Here is an 18,808-nt window from a genome sequence, read left to right on the forward strand (position 1 = left end):
AGGCTCCCAGCAGAACACCAGCAGAGCAGAGAGAGAAGGGAGGAGACCAGGGGCCTTATCTAGGGCCCTAAAATGGGATTAGCATGCAACCTGTTCATCTGAGCATCACAAATCCAGTCAAGCTTGATCAGATTCTGTCTGAGCAAAAGAAGGCATCCTGCTTGGGTCTCTAGCAATTTGAGTAGACCTTGCCATGTTTCTCACCTGTCACCAAAATCAACCATTGCATTTTGGAAACTTGGCTCTGCAATGTGCCTTTTCTTTTCCACTTTCGGTCCCTCTGCTCTGCTAGGGAGGCAGGTTCTATTTTGCTCTGTGTGTGTGTGTGTGTGTGTGTGTGTGTGTGTGTGTGTATTTGAAGAGTGTTTGAAGACTGTTTGCAGACATGGAAGTTTGACAAGGTATTTTTACCTCTTACCTTCTTCCATCAGTGGTTCAATAGTCTTGCACTGTAGAGCCATTGAAGAGGAAATCAAAGGGCTGGCGTTATGACTTCACTGGCAAGGCCCCAGCCTTGCAGTGCCAGCATGGATTATGGGTGTGGTTCGTGTCACAGCTGCACCTGTTCCCATCCAGGTCTCTACCTATGGCATTGGAAAACAGTGGTGGCTGGCCCAAAGAATTGAGAGCCTGCATCCACCTGGGAGACACAGAAGAAGCTCCTGACTCCAGGCTTCATGTCCACTCAGCCGTGGCTCTGGCGTCCATTTGAGCAGGGAACTAGCACATGCCAGATCCTGCTTTCCCTTTCTTGCTTTCCCACTGTCTCCCCTCACCTTTAATCTGCCTATCCCATAAACATCAGTATTATATATGTGTGTGTGTGTGTGTGTATGTGTGTTTCAGTTCAAAGAGGAGTTAGCAACGTATCAACTGTGCGGCTGGCGCTCTTGCTCAAAAGGCTAATCTTCTTGCACCCTAAGCGACAGCGTCCAATAGGGATGTTGCTTCAAGGCTTGGCTGCTCTAACTCCCTTCCAGTTCCCTGCTAAGAGATTGGGAAAGTGACAGAAGATGGCTATGTCCTTGAGTCCCTGCCCCCACAAGGGTGACCTGAGCAAGCTCCTGGCTTGTGCCTTCAGATTGGCTCAGCCCGGTCCATGGAAGCCATCTGGGGCATGAAGCAGCAGACACAAGATCTTTCTCTCACCAGCTCATCTTCCCTCTGAAAACTGCAGTTCCCACAACAACAAACAGATTCTACAAAAGAATTCTAATTGCGGCTAAGACCTTGCGGCTGGGGGAGTTTGGGAGGAGATCGGTTCTTGGGCTTGGGGGCATCTGACGCTCCCTGCAGTGTGGCGACTGTGGGGGGTGCCCCTGCCGGGTCAGACCCAATGCGGGGGACTCACGCCAAAGACACTGCTGCAGGCAGTGAACGAGTCCTCGGCCTCCCCCAGGGTGGCCAGTGCACCAAGTGGTGCCAGGGTTTGGTTGCTGGCCGCCCGGCAGGGCGAACTCTGTGGTTTTCAAGATAGGTAGTTGCTGCCTGGGGTCACTCATGACTAAGACTAGGTTGAGTGTAGGTGCTAAGTGAATTTTCGGGTATTCTCAGTGACAGGGTCATGAAAGATTTAAGCATGCGGGGGGACCAAGACCTAGTGGATTTAGGGAAGTATCCAGAAGATAATTTCACTAAGACAGATGCAACAGCTCAATTATGAATACAGAGATGGGATATTAGTATAGAACATCACTGATCGCCACACACTAGCCCACACCAAAGCTATGGATGGGGGCCTCTTTGGCAGTGTTGGGTACCATTGCCCGACTGAGTGTTGGAGTTGTGGAGTGGTCACATTTGGCAGGATTAAGGCACTATCCAGCACGCAAGAGAACTTGGGCTGGGGGTAGACTCTGTGGGGTTGTGTGGGCCCAACTCTTTGGAATACAAGTCCCCCGGGTCTGCTTGCAAGCTGGGGTTGCAATGGTCTAAGCTAGGTGTGACCACGCCACCTGCCATCACTCATGGGTAAAGGAACCCACAACAGTCAGGGTAGGTCAAGGCAGCAGCACCCAAATGTGCATTTTTAAACAGGATGTGGGGTGGGCTGGGCTGCCACTGGAAGGGGGCAGAATGGGCAGGGCTGAACAAACCTTAACTCACAAGAAACAACAGAAATCAGGTTGGAGCACAGCTCATGCCATGTAGGTCCTTGCATATACTGATCTGCGTGAGGCAGAGGCACTAAGCCACAGCATCCAAGGGGCCAGGACAAGTGAGGGGCTCTGCCAAGCAGAGACAGAACAACCACCAGCCTACACCTGCTCTATGGCAGGGAAGAGGCCCAGTTGGGGAAATAACGGGACACCCTAGCTGGGTTGAGTTTCCCACCAAGGAGCACATGGGCTGGAACTGAGGCTGCATTCTGATCAGGATACAATTGTAATCTCACTTGGCACAAGTGTGGACTGGGAGTGGAAGTACCAAGCCAGGCCAGATTCCAACACCATCTGGTGCTCTGGAGGACCGGAGAGAGATGTGTGACAGACTAGGCTAGGTCTCAGCCCTTACTGAACCATGTGTGAGCTGTGTGGGGGTATGGAAGAGCCATGGCTGGGTTGAAAAATCCAACAACAAGAACCAGTCAGGAAAAGCCACTGTTCCTCCTAGGATAGGAGGCGAACTGAGTAGTGCTGGCTCATGGACCCACTGGTATGCGCGAAAACTGGCATTGGGAGAGGTTCTGGTGGAGGAGCCTGGGCAACTTCTCTGGCAGGACACAGTCCCATGCAGGTAAGCGCAAGAAGCACAATAGGGAACAACCCAGAACAGGCAATGAAAATTATCCCCCTGGCACACACATGGCATGCGTTGGGGGCAGACCAGCCTGAATCTGTTCACATTACCTTCTGGTGAATCCGAGCACCAGAACAGAGTGTGGGTCGAGCCAGGTTCGGTTGCAACACATACCAGTACACAACCAGTAATGCCAAGGTGAAATGAGCCATACCAGATATGGTTGCAGCACACAAACAGCACATGTGACAATCGGGGAGGAGGCAAAGCCAACAGGGGAACGTGGGCATCCCTGCTGGGTAATTACTTCCATTGGAAAGTGTGAATATGGATGGGGGCAGTTCAGACTAGGCAGGGCTATAGCACCTGTGGGCCTCACGGTGAGTTGACTGTTCTGACTGGTGCGAGTTAAAATTAGAGTGGGTTGAGGGGTGTTTGGGCTTAGCCACAGCATTAGCTGGTAGAGGCTGGTACTAGGAGCTAATTCTGTCAAGTCAAATGCCAAAACCACCTGGAGACTGCATACTCTGGGAGTGGGTGTGGCCTAGTAGGGAAATAGTGGGCACCTCCCTCAGGGTTACCACCCTCACTGGACAGCACGAAACCCAGGCTAGGAGCAGGGGGGATTTGACAGAAAGGCACCTGCCAGTGGGTGTATGGGCTGGATAATAGGTTGGTTGGGTTGAACTAGGCTTCAATGTCCATTGACGTGTGCGAGAGATAAATGGGATGTGGGACAAACTGGACAAGCATGTGGTGCATACTGGCAAGCATGGGAACCAGGGTAGGGGGCAGAACTGGTAGGGGTTTTGGGGAGTCGCCCCAACTAGGCTGCAGCTCCAAATGGTTTGCATGAAGACCGAGTATGAAGTGGGTAGAGAGCACCTCATATAAAACTAGATATTTCAATGATACTCAAATTGTACGAATTCCCCGCACTTGTACTAATGTTTCTATTGTTGCTCTTAGAAATGTTATCTATTTTAATATGTCTTTTCCAAGCTTGCGCCCTTGTCTTCGACGTAAGAGAGCATGGTATGATACCTTGTTAGGAGGAGCCGGAACAGGGTTTGGAATTGCCAACTCTATAGATTTGGAGACTTTGAAACATAAAATCAAACAGGTTGGACATGATGTGGGAGAAGCCATCAGTATTAATGCTCAATGGCTACCTTCTACTGTGATCCCCCATCAACAAACTCTTGGATATGAGAAACATCTATTGCAAGTCTTCAATGATACTGCTGTTCGATTAAGCATGAACATTCGGAACATTTCTAGATTTTTTAGTTGGACTACGTGCTCTATGCAAAACATCTATGCGCTAATACAAAAGGAGAATGCCCAGCGGCTGCTGATGCAAGGATATGCAGACATGTGGCGTGTTATGTTACAAATATCTGAGGATGCTTAGATTATTAAGACACACTCTCCTGCTAATTGTATCCCAACTTGGTGTTATGGTATGGTAGTATATTATGTTCCCAAGTTACCAAAGTGTTGTGTTCCTTTCATGTGTTATCTGTATTAATTGATTCCAATTTTCTGAAGCCTCAAATTGATGGAATCCATACTGATGAACATAATGTTACTTATCAATTGCAAGATTGTGTCCCTACTGATAAAGGTCCAGTGTGTAATGGTCTTGTTCGTGTTGTGGAACCTTGTTTACTTACTCATGCTATCAATGAATGTCATTTTACTGTGTTTCCAGTTGCTAATTATTCAGTGCTATATGAGATTCAATCTCAGCATGATTTAATTCGTATGGAATTGCCCTCTCCATTTGTTGGATGCATAGAACACCTTGAGGTTCTTTTTTGGTATGATGAAATGTTCTTTTTATTCTGGTATTGTTACTCATTTTTAATTGCTACCTTGATTGTGCCTCACATAAGCAGCTTCAGCAACAATAGATCATGGCTCAAGCTGTGTTTGCTCTCCACAAGCGTGATTCCTCAGGTACCTGGTTTAATATGCTGGACTGGTAGCCAGAGACGGGTAAGTATCTGATACAGCTTTACCGACCTAAGACAGGCGCCACGCCTTTAGCCACGTGGTGAGCCCATGACGGGTAAGGAAAGTCTGGATTCGGAACAGCTAAGACAGGCACGGTCCCTTATTTTAATAAAACAAAAAGGGGGAGCTGTGGAGAGCAGAGCTGCGCCTCAAAGATGGCACTTGTTGACCATTGCTTCGTGGCACAAAGGTGGTAAACAGGTTTTGGGAAGTTACTAAGGATTGGGCCGAGTACGCAGGGAAGCTACGTGACCTAAGTCATGATTGGTGTGCTTACCACATGATGTGAGGAACTGTGTATGGATTGGTTTGTGTAATGTAAAAAGGTCTGGGTGAAAAATAGTTAAAGAGGAGATTCTCCCAGGCGCGCTTCAAGGCTAGGCTAGAGCTAGAGCTATTGCTATCACTTCAAGGCTATTGCTAGCTAGCGCTAGGCTGCTTTGGCTTTACTGTAATAAATCTTAAACAAGTGCTGTAACTGCTTTCACTTTGCCACAACGCATGAAGTCTTGACCAATAAACTTTTTTAAGAATCTTTACCGTATCGGGGTCTTGCTCGCGGGACGAGGGACCCCGATACTCTAATAAACTAAGATTATTAAAAAAAAATTCTAATTGCATCCTAGCATATCTTGCTATTTGTTGACTGAGTTTGAGCAAATATTTTCCTCATTTCATCGAACACTCCAAGTGCTGGCATCAGTACGGCATGGGACGATGGCCTTTTGACACATATACAGAACATTTGCTAGGCTTCAGAGATCATGGCATCTGTGGAAGAGCAGGATTCAGGAGCACTCTGGCCTATTGCTGCCTCTTAGCACCTGGCAGCTTAACGCAGTGGCTGTAGAGGCAGCTCAGCCCCATGTCATTCAAAGCAGTCTGGGAAGTGCAAGGCAGGATCTTGGGCTCGACAGAGCACTGGGGTGAGTAGGGACACACAGGTTCTGCCTGGGGGTCATGGCAAAAGCTGGACCATGCCTACAATCTCCTGTTCTCTCTTGAGGTCCCTCCAGAGTCCACTGTTTCTACCCAAACCAGAACCAGATGTGGCTGCTTGAATGAACCACAGTGTTTCCTGGGAAACATCAAGTTTCTCTGCCTCCCCAATCTGGTGCATTCCACAGGAGCAAAATTGTGGTGGACAACTTATCTCACAGTCCTACAGGTCTGCACGGATGATGCAACAGTCTCCCAAGTGTTGCCCACACCCTGTGCACTGAGCGTGCAAGTCTCTGCAAGAGGCCGGCACTCCAGCAGAATGCTCAAGTGCTATTCCATTAAAAAAGAGGGGGGAAGTGTATACTGGCAAAAGACTAGAAGACTAGGAAATGAGGCCAACTAAAAACGAAATGCAACCAAATAAGACATATGTATTAAAGATCTGTAACATCCATGTCAAAATGAACCAAATGGGTGGAGAACATAAGAAGTGTTTTTTGTGGGGTGGGAGGGGAAGCTTATGGATGCTTGACACTCATAGGATTGTCTCTCAGCTGCCACAGGTCGTATTAAGCTCCAGATCACAGTAACATCACAGACACTTGCATGGATGTGTTGAATGAACAAGAAGATGATAGCACACCAACTTTGGTGGGCCATGATCAAGTGAGATATCAAAGCTCTAAACTTGAGCTGCAGCCTCGGCCGTCATTCTTGCTTCAGTCACATAACCCATTGTGCTGTTCTGGTGACAGGGAGCATTCTTATTGGATGCATCTCTGAAGTCACGGGCCTCTATGGTCATACAAGCTGTCCAATTAGTAGCTGTCTGGTCACAACAGCCACGAATCCTGCAGCCTCAGCATTCTAGAAATGCCATGGTGAGACAGGCTCCTCTGCCTATGGGAGACAGATGGTAAGTGGCTCAAGTTCGGTTTCTGTGGTTTTTCTCCACACATGCCATGACAGGGAGGATGTTCAGCCTCCATGGAAGTCAGCAGATCATGAGTGTAAGGGGCTGGGTTGTTCCATAAGTGTGAGTGTGCAAATCTGCTGAAAATGTTCTGAAGCCTAGGGCTTTGTCAACACTGGTACTATGAAAGCGTTTCACTTTTCCATCAATGAGAATCTCCAAGGATCCAAATTGATCCTAGTTCTCCATTCGAGTCTTGCACCCAAGCTGAGTTTCTCCCCAAGAAATGCAGTCCAGACTACTTTGCTAATCAGTAATGTTTATTCAGTAGGCAGGTAAACTAACCAGCTGGGGTCAACTCTCCTTTCCTTTAGAGAGTGACCCAAATGTGAGAGTTAGGAGGGCTTTTATGTAAAATGTTACACAGTCATGGGAAGCAAGTAAGTTGGGCGGTCACAGGAGGCTGCCCCGGGAACCATTGGTGGCCATAGGTAGCCACAGGAGGCCACCATAAGAATAATGGGTGAATAAATCATTCCTTGAAACCAACAATCGCTGACAGGGCATGTTGCTCCTTGTGATCTGGCCCAAAAAGAAGGCAGCTGGCAAAGCATTTTGTATAGAAGTATAGAGAGCAGGTTAGCAATCTTGTGCAGGCCTGAATCAAACGGACTCCAGTTGGTGATTGGATTTTACATTTCCCCCTCTTCTAGTAACTAAAGTCAAATGCATCATTATCATTACAAATTGTGTTACACTGAGATCTGAGGACCATTAGTCTAACAGTACTGAATCTTTGTTTTATACAGTCAGCCAAGCAATTAACAATAATACAAGGGTGTATCATTTGTCCTAAAAGCAAAAACAGAAGGGGGCCAGAGATGGTCATAACCAAAGTGGTGAACCAAGGTGATGAAGAGAATAGGCTCTCAAATCAGTTTTGTTGGTTGTGTCTTAGCTCTTTTCTTTCCTTGAGACAGTTTCTGACTAGAGATAGTCTTTTCACATTATTCCAGAGTGATGTGTATAGAAGTAGCAGGTTTCTCCCAGGGCCATACAAAGGCCTCCTTGCTTTAAAAACAGATCTATTCCTCATCTGTTTTGGAGGACCAACTTAGGCAAGGAGTTTAAGGAAGATTTTAGTTGGACATTGAAGTTTCTTATTCAGAGAATATTTACCTAATATGTGGAAGTTTTTGCTTCCAGTTATGAGGGCAGCCCCTCCAGGAGCTGTGGATCCAGATATTCCCAATTGAACCATAACTGGTACTAGGGGCAGGGGCAGCCCTCTTTTTTCGGTGGGCCAGTTCCCAGTGTATTCTTCTTCCTGTATAATCCTGTCTTTGAAAGGCAGGAGGTGATTCCTATAGTACAAGCAAACCATGATCCTTCTGAAGCTACTAGGTAACTATTATCTACAAGGTCCCCAAGGATGAGTTTGTATAGTTGGCTGCATGAATTTTGATATGGGGACTTACCGATATTAAGCTCAGTATTTAAGAAACAGGTAACTCATCCTCCAAGATCCCCAAGAGTGAGCTTGGGTTCCTTACCCCACCAGCAAAGCACCTGGGCATGGGTTTGTTCAGCACTTACATTGTGGATATGTTGGGGTAGTTGTTCTGCAGTGCTGTTGGTGACAATGCCTACATAACATGGTGGTTCAGGGTTGACACATGGCCAACAGTCCCGGGTGTCACTGGAATTTGTTGCATTAAGAAAAAGAAAACCTGAGTCTAACATATTTAAGAAAGAAATTTACTTACCTTCTAAGGGTGACCTGTTGCTTGCAGTGCTGTAATTTACTCTATGGAAGAGGTAACTGAATCCTGCGGCTGGACCAGAAGCACATGAGGTATAATCTATCTACTGGGGCCAATTGAGTTGGTTGGCATTTTAGGACAGTCACGTTTTACGGTAAATATTGCATCTGGCTCCAAACAGGAATACATAGTCACAAACTTCATGTGAATCCTGTGTTCCAGATGCAATCTTGTAGTTTTGTATTTTTTTAAACCTGAATATCTATAGGGTTACATTTACATACTTTACAAGGTCGCAGAGTTGTTTCTCTTTTGAAGGCAATATAACTGTCTGGGATTCGAGACACCAGGGGCTATTGTTTTGTAGCCCCATGCACAGCAGTTATAGTCCCCAGTACCTCCACAATATGCGTTTTCATGATCAGGGCATATGTAAAACTGGGTATTAAAAATAATTGTTGTTCCATGTCTTTCCTCCCACATACATAGAGGATTAGTTTTAGACTATTCCAAAAATTGCCAAAGAGTTGAAAGACAACTGACCAATATGTATGGGCCCCATAGGTGGACACCTGCTTAACTGCACTCCCATCCTCTGTTTTTTTAACTCCCAAATACAGTTAATCAATTGATGTAGGGAATGCGATATAGCCCCACCCGTTCTATTTCTATTTAAGATCAACAACATTAATATTACATAGGTGCTAAAGAGTTTCTTTGATAAGCCTTATCTTTAGTGGGTCCCAAGAGTGTCTGACAATTCTCCATTTCTTACCTGATGTTTGAGGAACTGCGACCATCACCGCATGCCAAAGTGGGCTTAGTGTCCTGTGGGTTGGTGACCATTGCTGCTCCCTGGAGCTGGTGTCCTTTTCAACCTGAGAGTGATGAATCCATAACTTGTTCCCATCTACCTTAATGGCTGTTGGAGTGGTTAGGATCATAGCACATGGTCCTTTCCAGAATGGCTGCAGGGCTTCAGTTTGATGTCTCTTGATCCAAACATGGTAACCTCATCAGAAACAAGGTGGTTGGACTGGCCGGAAAGCTGCCTCCAGGTCAGATATCAGTTCCTTTTGGACTTTCTGGAAAGCCTACAAGGAACTTAAAAGCTGATCACAGCAGATAATTTGCAGGGCTTATTCTCCCATCTTGGGCAAATCAGGTGGGGTCTCCCAAACATAGTCTCAAATGGAGTGAACCATTTAATGCTGGAGTTATATCTTGTTCTAAGTAGGACAAAAGCCAGCATGCCCACCCAATTTTCACCAGTCTCTAGGGATAATTTGACCAAGGTCTCCTTTAGGGGCTGATTTACTCTCTACCAGGCCAGAGCTTCGGGGTCTATAAGCACAATGTAATTTCCAATTTATCCCTAAAGCTTGGGCTATTCCTTGTGACACCTGGGCAATAAAGTCAGGGCTATGAACTGAGCCTTTATGGAGAGTCAGACCACACCTAGCAACAATCTCATGTAACAATTTTCAGCAGTCATGGTTGCCAATTTCAGTCTTAGTAGGAAAACTTCTTCCCATCCTGGGAAAGTACCTATAAACACAGTAAGTTTATATCCATATTTTCTTGACTTAATTCCAATGAAATCAATTTCCACAAACCTCCCTGGCTCTGTTGCCTGGTTATTGATTGCAGTTTTGTTGTTGGTCATGGCCCTGGGTTAACCCGGAAATAAATCACACAATGTTCTACCACTCCTTCCATCAATGCGTTTAGTCCTCACATCCTAAATCCTTTCCTGAGGAACTCTGCAAGCTTTGTTTTTGCTAAATATGTGCTTTGATGGAGTTGCTAAGCCAGATGTTGCCCCAGGGCTTTTGGAAGAAACAGCCTACCGTCCAGTTCTTGGTACCAGTTCTGTTCTCGCTGCCTGGTTCCCCTCTTTTCTTGTATCTATAGCAAAGATTTGGAAGAATATGGATCTGAGGGAAGAATTTAGTAAATACAGGGAGTATGGCAGTTGCCCTCGTGGCCACTTCTCATTAGCCATGTCCAGTTCAGTATTATCACAAATGCAGTGGGAACCAACTAGCAGCTAATAAGCCGTGAGAATTTCGTCTTTGTTTTTGTTTGCCTTCATCTGTAAGGAGGCCTAATTGCCGGTAGATGGCACCATTTACATGAGCTGTAGCAAAGGCACACATACAGACATGTAATGTGGGAAGCCATAATGCATGGAATCAGTGTGAATCTGAGCAGTAGTGGTGGCAGCTGACACATAAACTCCACCTGAAAGAGGAACTCCAAGAGTCTGATGACAGACAATTCTTTTGTCTTTGAGAAATGCCTAACACAGCCTTGGGTGTTTTTTGAATAGCAGTCCCAGAGACTCCTCAGGGCCATGACAATGTGGTAGCTTGGCTGAAAAAGCACCAGAGACAAACTGGTGAGGGATGTCCATTTATTGAAAACATCATTCAAGCATATGTATAAAATGGAGGGGGAAGGCAGAAAGGTGGTCTCGATAGTACTCCCACCCTACACTGTTATTGTATCTTGCCAGTAGGCATGCCTATCTCTCTGGACATTCTAATCAAGTTCCCACTTACATTCTGTTAAAGGGTTGGGAGCTTAATGTTTTAGGCCATGTGCAGGTAGACCAAGATAAGCTAGCACCTGGGCTGAAAGCTATGCCTTTGGGTATGATCATTACATGTGACTGGCAAACAGAATAAAGGTTACATTTCACTTCTCAGAGTTGCTTATCAGGGAAATTCTAGCACAGCTTCGCAGGGACAGAGAAATTGGGATACAGCGTGCTACTACTCGGGATGTATGCCCAGTGAACAGGCCAAGATGCAGTCTTTGTTAGCTGAGACCACTCTCAGGGCTTTGTCTTGGAAACACAGTGTACCATGTGCCTATGGCGTCCTGCATGGAATAAGCAGGCAAAGATGCAGGAGCAATCTGCCATACTTATTATTCAAGGACAGACAGTGGCCAAAAAGGATCCACATTTGGCCAGATCTCACAAAAGAATCTTGCCTCTGCACAAGTTTCATCCTTCACACCTGGGTCTTTATCACTACAACTGCCACATGCATCACTTGGTATTTGTGATTCCAATATAATTCTCTAATAGGATGAGGAATTTTGAGATTCTAAAAAAGATAAATGTGTAAGTGAGAAACATGGTATTTCAAGCAAATGTTATACACTGAGCATTTAGTATCAACATTAAATCTGAAAGCAGAATTCCCATTTACAACCTCACAGCAAAGGGAGATTACATACAACTTGCATCTTAATTATTTTAGTAAGAAATAACCTCGATTCTGAAATAAAATGGTACTCCTCATGTTTAATAAACACTTGCTGAGACTTTCAAAGTATGTTTCCACATCCATTGCCGTTTTACAATGTTTTATATTTGCACTCTTGCTAATGGTTCTTTCTTCATTCACTTTATCAGCTCTGACAGACAATAATAACAGGTTTATGGCAGCTATTCTTTGTGATTACATTTTTTGTAGTGCTGAGGTCCGTGACTCTGCTAACGATTGACTTCAGAAAAATGATTTTTCAGTCAATGCAGTATGTTTGCCCGTTTCTTTGAATATGCTAATTACTAAAGCATGTATGCTTTGCACTGTGCTCAAAATGTTTGGGTGAATTTTAACACACATGTAATACATTCGTGCTTTCCTATGTGAATTCTGATGTTTAACAAAACTTGACTGCTTGCAACAGGATTTTCAACCCAATACATTCGTGTGTTTCTTACCCAATACATTCGTGTGTTTCTTATCCTGTATGCATTTCCTGATGGCAAATTAAACCTGTTTGGTAAGTAAAGGCTTTAAGATACACAATGAATTCATAAGTTTTCTCCTGTGTGGATACTTTGATCTATGATTAGGTGTGACATATGAGAAAAAGCTTTTACACACTCACGACATTCAAAAGGATTCTTCCACACTTTGGATTCTCTGATGTCTAATAATGTGTGCCACATGAAAAAATCTTTTTCACACTCACTACATTCATAAGGTATTTCCCCAGTATGGATTCTCTGGTGTCTAATGAGATAATATTATATTACATTCTTACATTTATTCGTATGATTTAAAAAATAAAAGGTTTTCCACTCACTACATTCATAAGGTTTTTCACCTGTGTGTATTCTCTGATGTAATCAAATGTTGACTTATCAGAAAATTCTATTCCACACTCACTACATTCATAAAATTTCTCCCCTTTTTGGACCCTCAGAATCTAAAGAGGTGTGTGTTACGAAAAAAGCCTTTTCCACACTCACTACATTCATAAGGTTTTTCACATGTGTGCATTCTCTGATGCCTAATGAGGTGTGACTTTTGAATAAAAGCTTTTCCACACTCACTACATTCATACAGATTTTCCCCAGTGTGCATATTCTGATGATGAATGAAACCTGAGTGGATACTAAAAGATTTTCAACATTCACTGCATTTATAAGGTTTTTCACCTGTGTGCATTCTCTGATGCCTAACGAGGTGTGACTTACGAATATAAGCGTTTCCTCACTCACTGCCCTCATAAGGTTTTTCCCCAGTGTGGATTCTCTGATGCCAAACGAGGTCTGACTTACGAAAAAAAGCTTTTCCACAATCACTACATTCATAAGGTTTTTCTCCAGTGTGTGTTGTCTGATGTCTCAGGAGGATTGGCTTATGAAAAAAGCGTTTTCCACACTCATTACACTCATAAGGTTTTTCTCCAGTATGGATTCTCTGATGTTTTCTAACGGTTGACTTGTCAGAAAATGCTTTTCCACACTCACTACATTCATAAGGTTTTTCCCCTGTGTGAATTCTCTGATGACTAGTGAGGTATGACTTTTTAATAAAAGCTTTTCCACACCCACTACATTCATAAGGTTTTTCCCCAGTGTGGATTCTCTGATGATGTACGAATTGTGAATTTGTGGCAAAAGCTTTTCCACACTCACTACATTCATAAGGTTTTTCCCCTGTGTGGATTCGCTGATGACTAATGAGCTGTGACTTACGAATAAAAGCTTTTCCACACTCACTACATTCATAAGGTTTTTCCCCAGTGTGGATTCGCTGATGACTAATGAGCTGTGACTTACGAATAAAAGCTTTTCCACACTCACTACATTCATAAGGCTTTTCCCCAGTGTGGATTCTCTGATGATGAATGAAGTCGAACTTTCTGAGGAAAGCTTTTCCACACTCACTGCACTCATAAGGTTTTTCCCCTGTGTGCCTTCTCTGATGCCAAACGAGGTCTGGCTTATGAAAAAAAGCTTTTCCACACTCACTACATGCAAAAGGTTTTTCACCTGTGTGGATCCTCTGATGACTAATGAGTTGTGACTTTCGAATAAAAGCTTTTCCACACTCACTACATTCAAAAGGTTTTTCACCTGTGTGAATTCTCTGATGATGTACGAATTCTGAATTTGTGGCAAAAGCTTTTCCACACACACTACATTCATAAGGTTTTTCCCCTGTGTGCGTTCTCTGATGCCTAATGAGGTGTGACTTACGAATAAAAGCTTTTCCACACTCACTACATTCATAAGGTTTTTCCCCAGTGTGGATTCGCTGATGACTAATGAGCTGTGACTTACGAATAAAAGCTTTTCCACACTCACTACATTCATAAGGCTTTTCCCCAGTGTGCTTTCTCTGATGATGAATGAATTCTGACTTGCTGGCAAAAGCTTTTCCACAATCACTACAATCAAATGGTTTCTCCCCAGTGTGGATTCTCTGATGTTCTCTCATGCTTGACTTAAGAGAAAAACCTCTCCCACACTCACTGCATTCATAAGATTTTTGCCCAGGGTGCTTTCTCTTATGCCTAATGAGAGATAACTGCTGCTGAATGAAATTTCCATGCTCGGTGTATTCATACGGATTCTCTGCAATTTGAAGGATTTGAACTCTAATGAGTTCTGACTTGTGGTTCCTGATTTCTTTACATTCATTTGACACATACAGATTTTCTCCTGAGTCAGTTCTCTGTTTGGGGGTAAGCAAAGATGTATAGTGGCCAACATGAATTGCTTCTCCCACACTGACAGGTTGCTGATTGCATAGGTCTTTGGTATAAACATGCTCACAAGTAAGGACTATCTTCTGCCTGCTGAAAGCTTTCTCTTTCCCATTGTGTTCAAAGGACTGCTGACAAATGTGGATCTTGTCAAGATGACTGAGATTTTTCTCACTCTCGAGGTTGTTCTCAGGAACAACTGAGGCATGCTTCTTTTCAAATGGCATTTCATCAGACTTCCTATGGGATAAGAGAAATTAAAATAAACTATGATGTCATTTCCTCTCTCCTTTCAAAAGGCATTAGATCTCTGAGCCCCTCCTGGGAGTTGCTTTCCTCCTCCCCTCTTCCAAGTTCAGCTGGTCCATTAACAAGTAATAATTAGACTAGTTTCCATTTTCTGTTTCTACACCATGTTAAAGGAAAGATTCACTGAGCTTTCCTGGTAACATTTGTTTGGTGCACAATATGGGAGTTGAAAAAGTATTTTGGCTCTTATACAAGACCAATGAGCGCAGACTTAGGAAAAAGAAGATTCCACATCATTTGTACTGAGCCTGTGGAAATGACCTTATTACCACATGCCTCTGAAAAATATGAACACACCCACGAACCCATGCAATCCTCAGCCACAACCTAGGTCCGGCTAAACCTCCAGATGGATTGTATTAGGAAAGGCCACAGCACACAGCAACGTGAAGTGGAAGTGGGGGAAGACAAGACTGAGCCAGGTTGCAACACATGCTGGTGGAAAATGAGTTGAGGCAAGCCGTGGCAGTCAGGGTGATGTTGGTGCTGGACTCATAATGCCTGCGTGAAGGAGATCCACTGGGTCCCTGGTAGCCTTGTCTGGGACCTTAGGCACAGCTCTGCAATAAGCACAGTTTATGAACCCCAGTGGCTGCATGTGTGGTGGTTTCTGTTGCCTGGCCTGAATGCTTGGCTGGTCAGTGCAATGGGTCCTGGGAGTAGATGGTGTGGCAGGCCTCAGATCACATGGCTAGGATACTTTACATGCCTGCATGGTGGTGCTAGCTCAGTGAGCACTGAGGGTGGGGCTCCACTGGGCAGGATTGACTGGCTCAGGTCTTGTAAGGACCGGTACTCCTTAGTTGAAAAGGAGTATTGGACAGCTGGTCTGGATCCACCTGGAATTGGCAGCCCACTGAGGCCTGGAAAGCACATCCAAGGGAAAGGAAAGAACAGTCGGAATAACTACCTCAGCCAAATGATGATAGCAAATATCTGGAGGAAAGAAGACCCTAAGGTCAACCATGTCAGCCAATGAACATTGAAAGGGTTCCCGCTTGCTTGAATCAGTGAGATGGACCCCATTTCAGAACTATCAGAACCACCGGGAAAGAAATGTTGGAGGGTGTGCCATATTGACACCCTAGTTTGGTATCAGGGGTCCAGTACCCATCCTTAAGTACTAGGATGGTTGGGAGGCCTAGTATAGCTTCTCTGAATATCATTTAGCCTTGACCTAAAACAGGAAGGAAAAATAGAAGATTTGCAAATGATAATACCAATTTTAACACACATTGAGTGCAATTAAATCACACACACACACACACACACACACACACAATACACAGAAACCCAACTCATAAAAAAATGATTAAGTTGCATTCCCCTAGTCCCACCCACCTCATGATGTTGGAGGTGGGTGGAGTCTAGGCCTGCCTTGTATCCAATGTATCCACTCCCAGCGTACTCACCAGGGAGGGCGAAGCCTTTCGAGCCCAGGAAGGCCAAGACTCAGCTCTTCACATCGTCATAGTGGTTGGACATAGAGCTATGTGGCTGGACTTAGCAAAGACTCCACAAGATTTCTACTGAGCCATTGGAAATGACCCTTGGCACACCATGCCCCTGCACAAACATGAACATATCCACCAACGTAACCTCCAGTCACTGTCTAGCTCCACCTAAACCTCCAGACTGATTGTGCTTTTAGGATGTGGGGGGTGGGGGAGGAGATAAGAAGTATAACACTTTAGGACCTTAGAGGCTTTAATCACCAACTACCTATTTTCACTTTTGCTCGCACATCAATTTTCATTTTAGAAGCAAGTCTCTGGGTCCTAACACTTGGGAAACTGTTGGAGGATTGACACAAGAGGCCAATTTTCTGCATGACTTGAAGCTCCTTCAGTGAATCCTGAATCTCAACTACCTGACATGGGACCAAAGTTCTGGGCTCCTTTTTCACACTTCACACTGGTTTATCAGCATTGAAGGAGGGATGAGAGTCCAGGCATCACCAAATATTCACTTTGGTTTGAGTTTTATTGTTAAGCTGTGTTTATATTTACTGGAAATTCAGATATACAGAGAGGATGTAAGACACACAAGAAGATCTTCCAAATGCTGACTCACATTCTAAAAATACACAACTGACAGAGCTGTTTCAAAGCTAAATACTAGGAGTTTCTTCTGGGTCTACCACACAGATGTATAGCCATAAGCTTGTGGGGTGTCTTCACCAACTTTCCCAGACCACAGGCTGCTGAGGTCCATGCAGTGCATGTGAAAGACATGAAGGTTTGAAGAGAACTTTTCCATTGCAGGCAAGGCCACAAGGAATTTTCCGCTGCATGGCAAGGCCCAGCTGGATGTCTCTACAACCACCTGAAAAGCAGTTCCATTTCCTTTTGCATACACACTGGACAAGCCCACAGAGATATTTGTAATTAGGCATTGTCTGTCACTGTGGAGTTGAATTTATGATTAGTGTGTGCTTAGAAGATGATGTTGGTGATACCATCTTAGCAAAAGGGTCTTTTATTATTCCTGCTCCCTCAGCTGCCCCTCTGATCATATGAAAATCAAGGGTGTTAAGTCCCTACACCTAGCAGGAACCTAGGCTTAGGGTTGTCCTCCTACATGGGCCACATGCTAATCAAGGATGTTAAGTCCTTAGATGTAGTGGAAATCTATTCTTTCCCTCTTTCATTAATCTTTAGGTCCCTCCTTCTGTGATGCACTTCCTCCCTAAACTGAATCAAGACTAAGTTGGAGCATCAGAATAATAATAGGAATGTGTTACTGATTGACATGTACCATCTATTGAGAACTTCCTGACCACAGGATTAGGACAGCTGATATCCTGCCTCAAGGTGAAATAATTGGTAGAACTATCCTTAGGAAGGCCTGCTTGACCAGGTGTGAAAAGTAGGTGCCAGAGTTTGTGAAGGCTTCTGTACAAAGAAAGAGGACAGCTTTCTTGAATTGTCCATTATGATCCTGAAACTGTAGTGGTCCATTTATTTGCTATGCCTACTCCAGGCGTCCTTCTTAAGTTCTGAACTTGGCTAATCTGGACACCTGCAATAGGCAGAGAGCTGGATATTAAGTGGAGCTGCCAGGGCAGAAACCAGTGTCCGTATATGATCCCAGTGCATGCAAGCTGAAGGACAGCCACTAGGCTATCATGCCATGCCCTCAGGTTTGATCTTTAGAAATGACTTGTGTGGATGACCCCCTCTATACTTTATACATGACATCAGAAAAAGCCAGTTTCTTCAGATTTGTCACTCATGTGGCTTCCTACCTCGGAGAGCTCAACAGCCAAAGAATGACCTGTGCAGATTTGAAGCTGTGTAGTAGCAGCTATTTCCTTGTTGGTTGAGAAAAACCAATGGCAAGTGTCTTACACACAGGTTCCTGTACAGACAAGGAATGTTCATAGGACACTTAAAAATCTGAGACCCTTCTGAAAAACATTGCTGTCTCCATTCAACAGGCGCATGATCTCCTCCCTCTGCTTCCTACATTCACCTGTTCACTTTCCAAATAAAACTTCTGTCTGAAAATGAAAAAAACAAACAAACAAACAAAAAAAAAAACAAGAGAGAGAGAGAGAAAGAAAAAGGGAAAGAATGAAATCCTATTTCTCAAGTCTCATTTTTGTACAATTTCCCTTTCATATTGTGTTTCATTTATGGCCAGAGATAATGATAACCATCTTTGTGGCAATGCAGCTCTCATTTTAGGTATTCTATAATTTTTCAGATTACAACTTACCTGAAGATTATTTCTTGAACTTTCTGCTTAGCTCCAAGCAGCTCATTCTTTCCATGGGGATCTGAAATGAGGAAAAGAGTAATCATATGTATGAATCATATCTAAATGTTGTTTTTTCAAATGCTCAAGGGAAGTCAATGAAATTTTTTGCCATTCTAGATACAGCATATTTTAGTATTAGTAAAATGTAGACATATATAAGCCTTATTAACTAGGCAATATAGCTCATCTATGAATGCCTTAACATAATACCCATCTTTTTAAATTAAAATTTCAATTATGTGACATTGTGTGTTTAACATAAAGTGGGATATGAGAGAAAATATGTCATAAAAATATAAAATAAATCTTGGGGTATGTTACATCCAATCTCAGCCCTAGTTTG

At 44.0% G+C, this 18,808-nt stretch overlaps 1 protein-coding gene across 1 annotated transcript; it reads right to left on the bottom strand.

Moving 5' to 3' along the window:
- Positions 1–12,686: 12,686 nt before the first annotated feature.
- On the bottom strand, positions 12,687–14,621 carry LOC121148616 (zinc finger protein 260-like; the record flags this gene model as incomplete). Its single annotated transcript, XM_040968784.1, is given in 1 exon segment — positions 12,687–14,621. A coding segment is annotated over 1 exon segment (1,935 nt), but the record flags the coding sequence as incomplete, so codon positions are not given.
- Between the last annotated feature and the right edge of the window lie 4,187 nt (positions 14,622–18,808).

The sequence above is a fragment of the Ochotona curzoniae genome, unplaced genomic scaffold (assembly GCF_017591425.1).
Source record: "Ochotona curzoniae isolate NIBS_2020 unplaced genomic scaffold, NIBS_Ocur_1.0 contig_1664, whole genome shotgun sequence".
NCBI lineage: Eukaryota > Metazoa > Chordata > Mammalia > Lagomorpha > Ochotonidae > Ochotona > Ochotona curzoniae.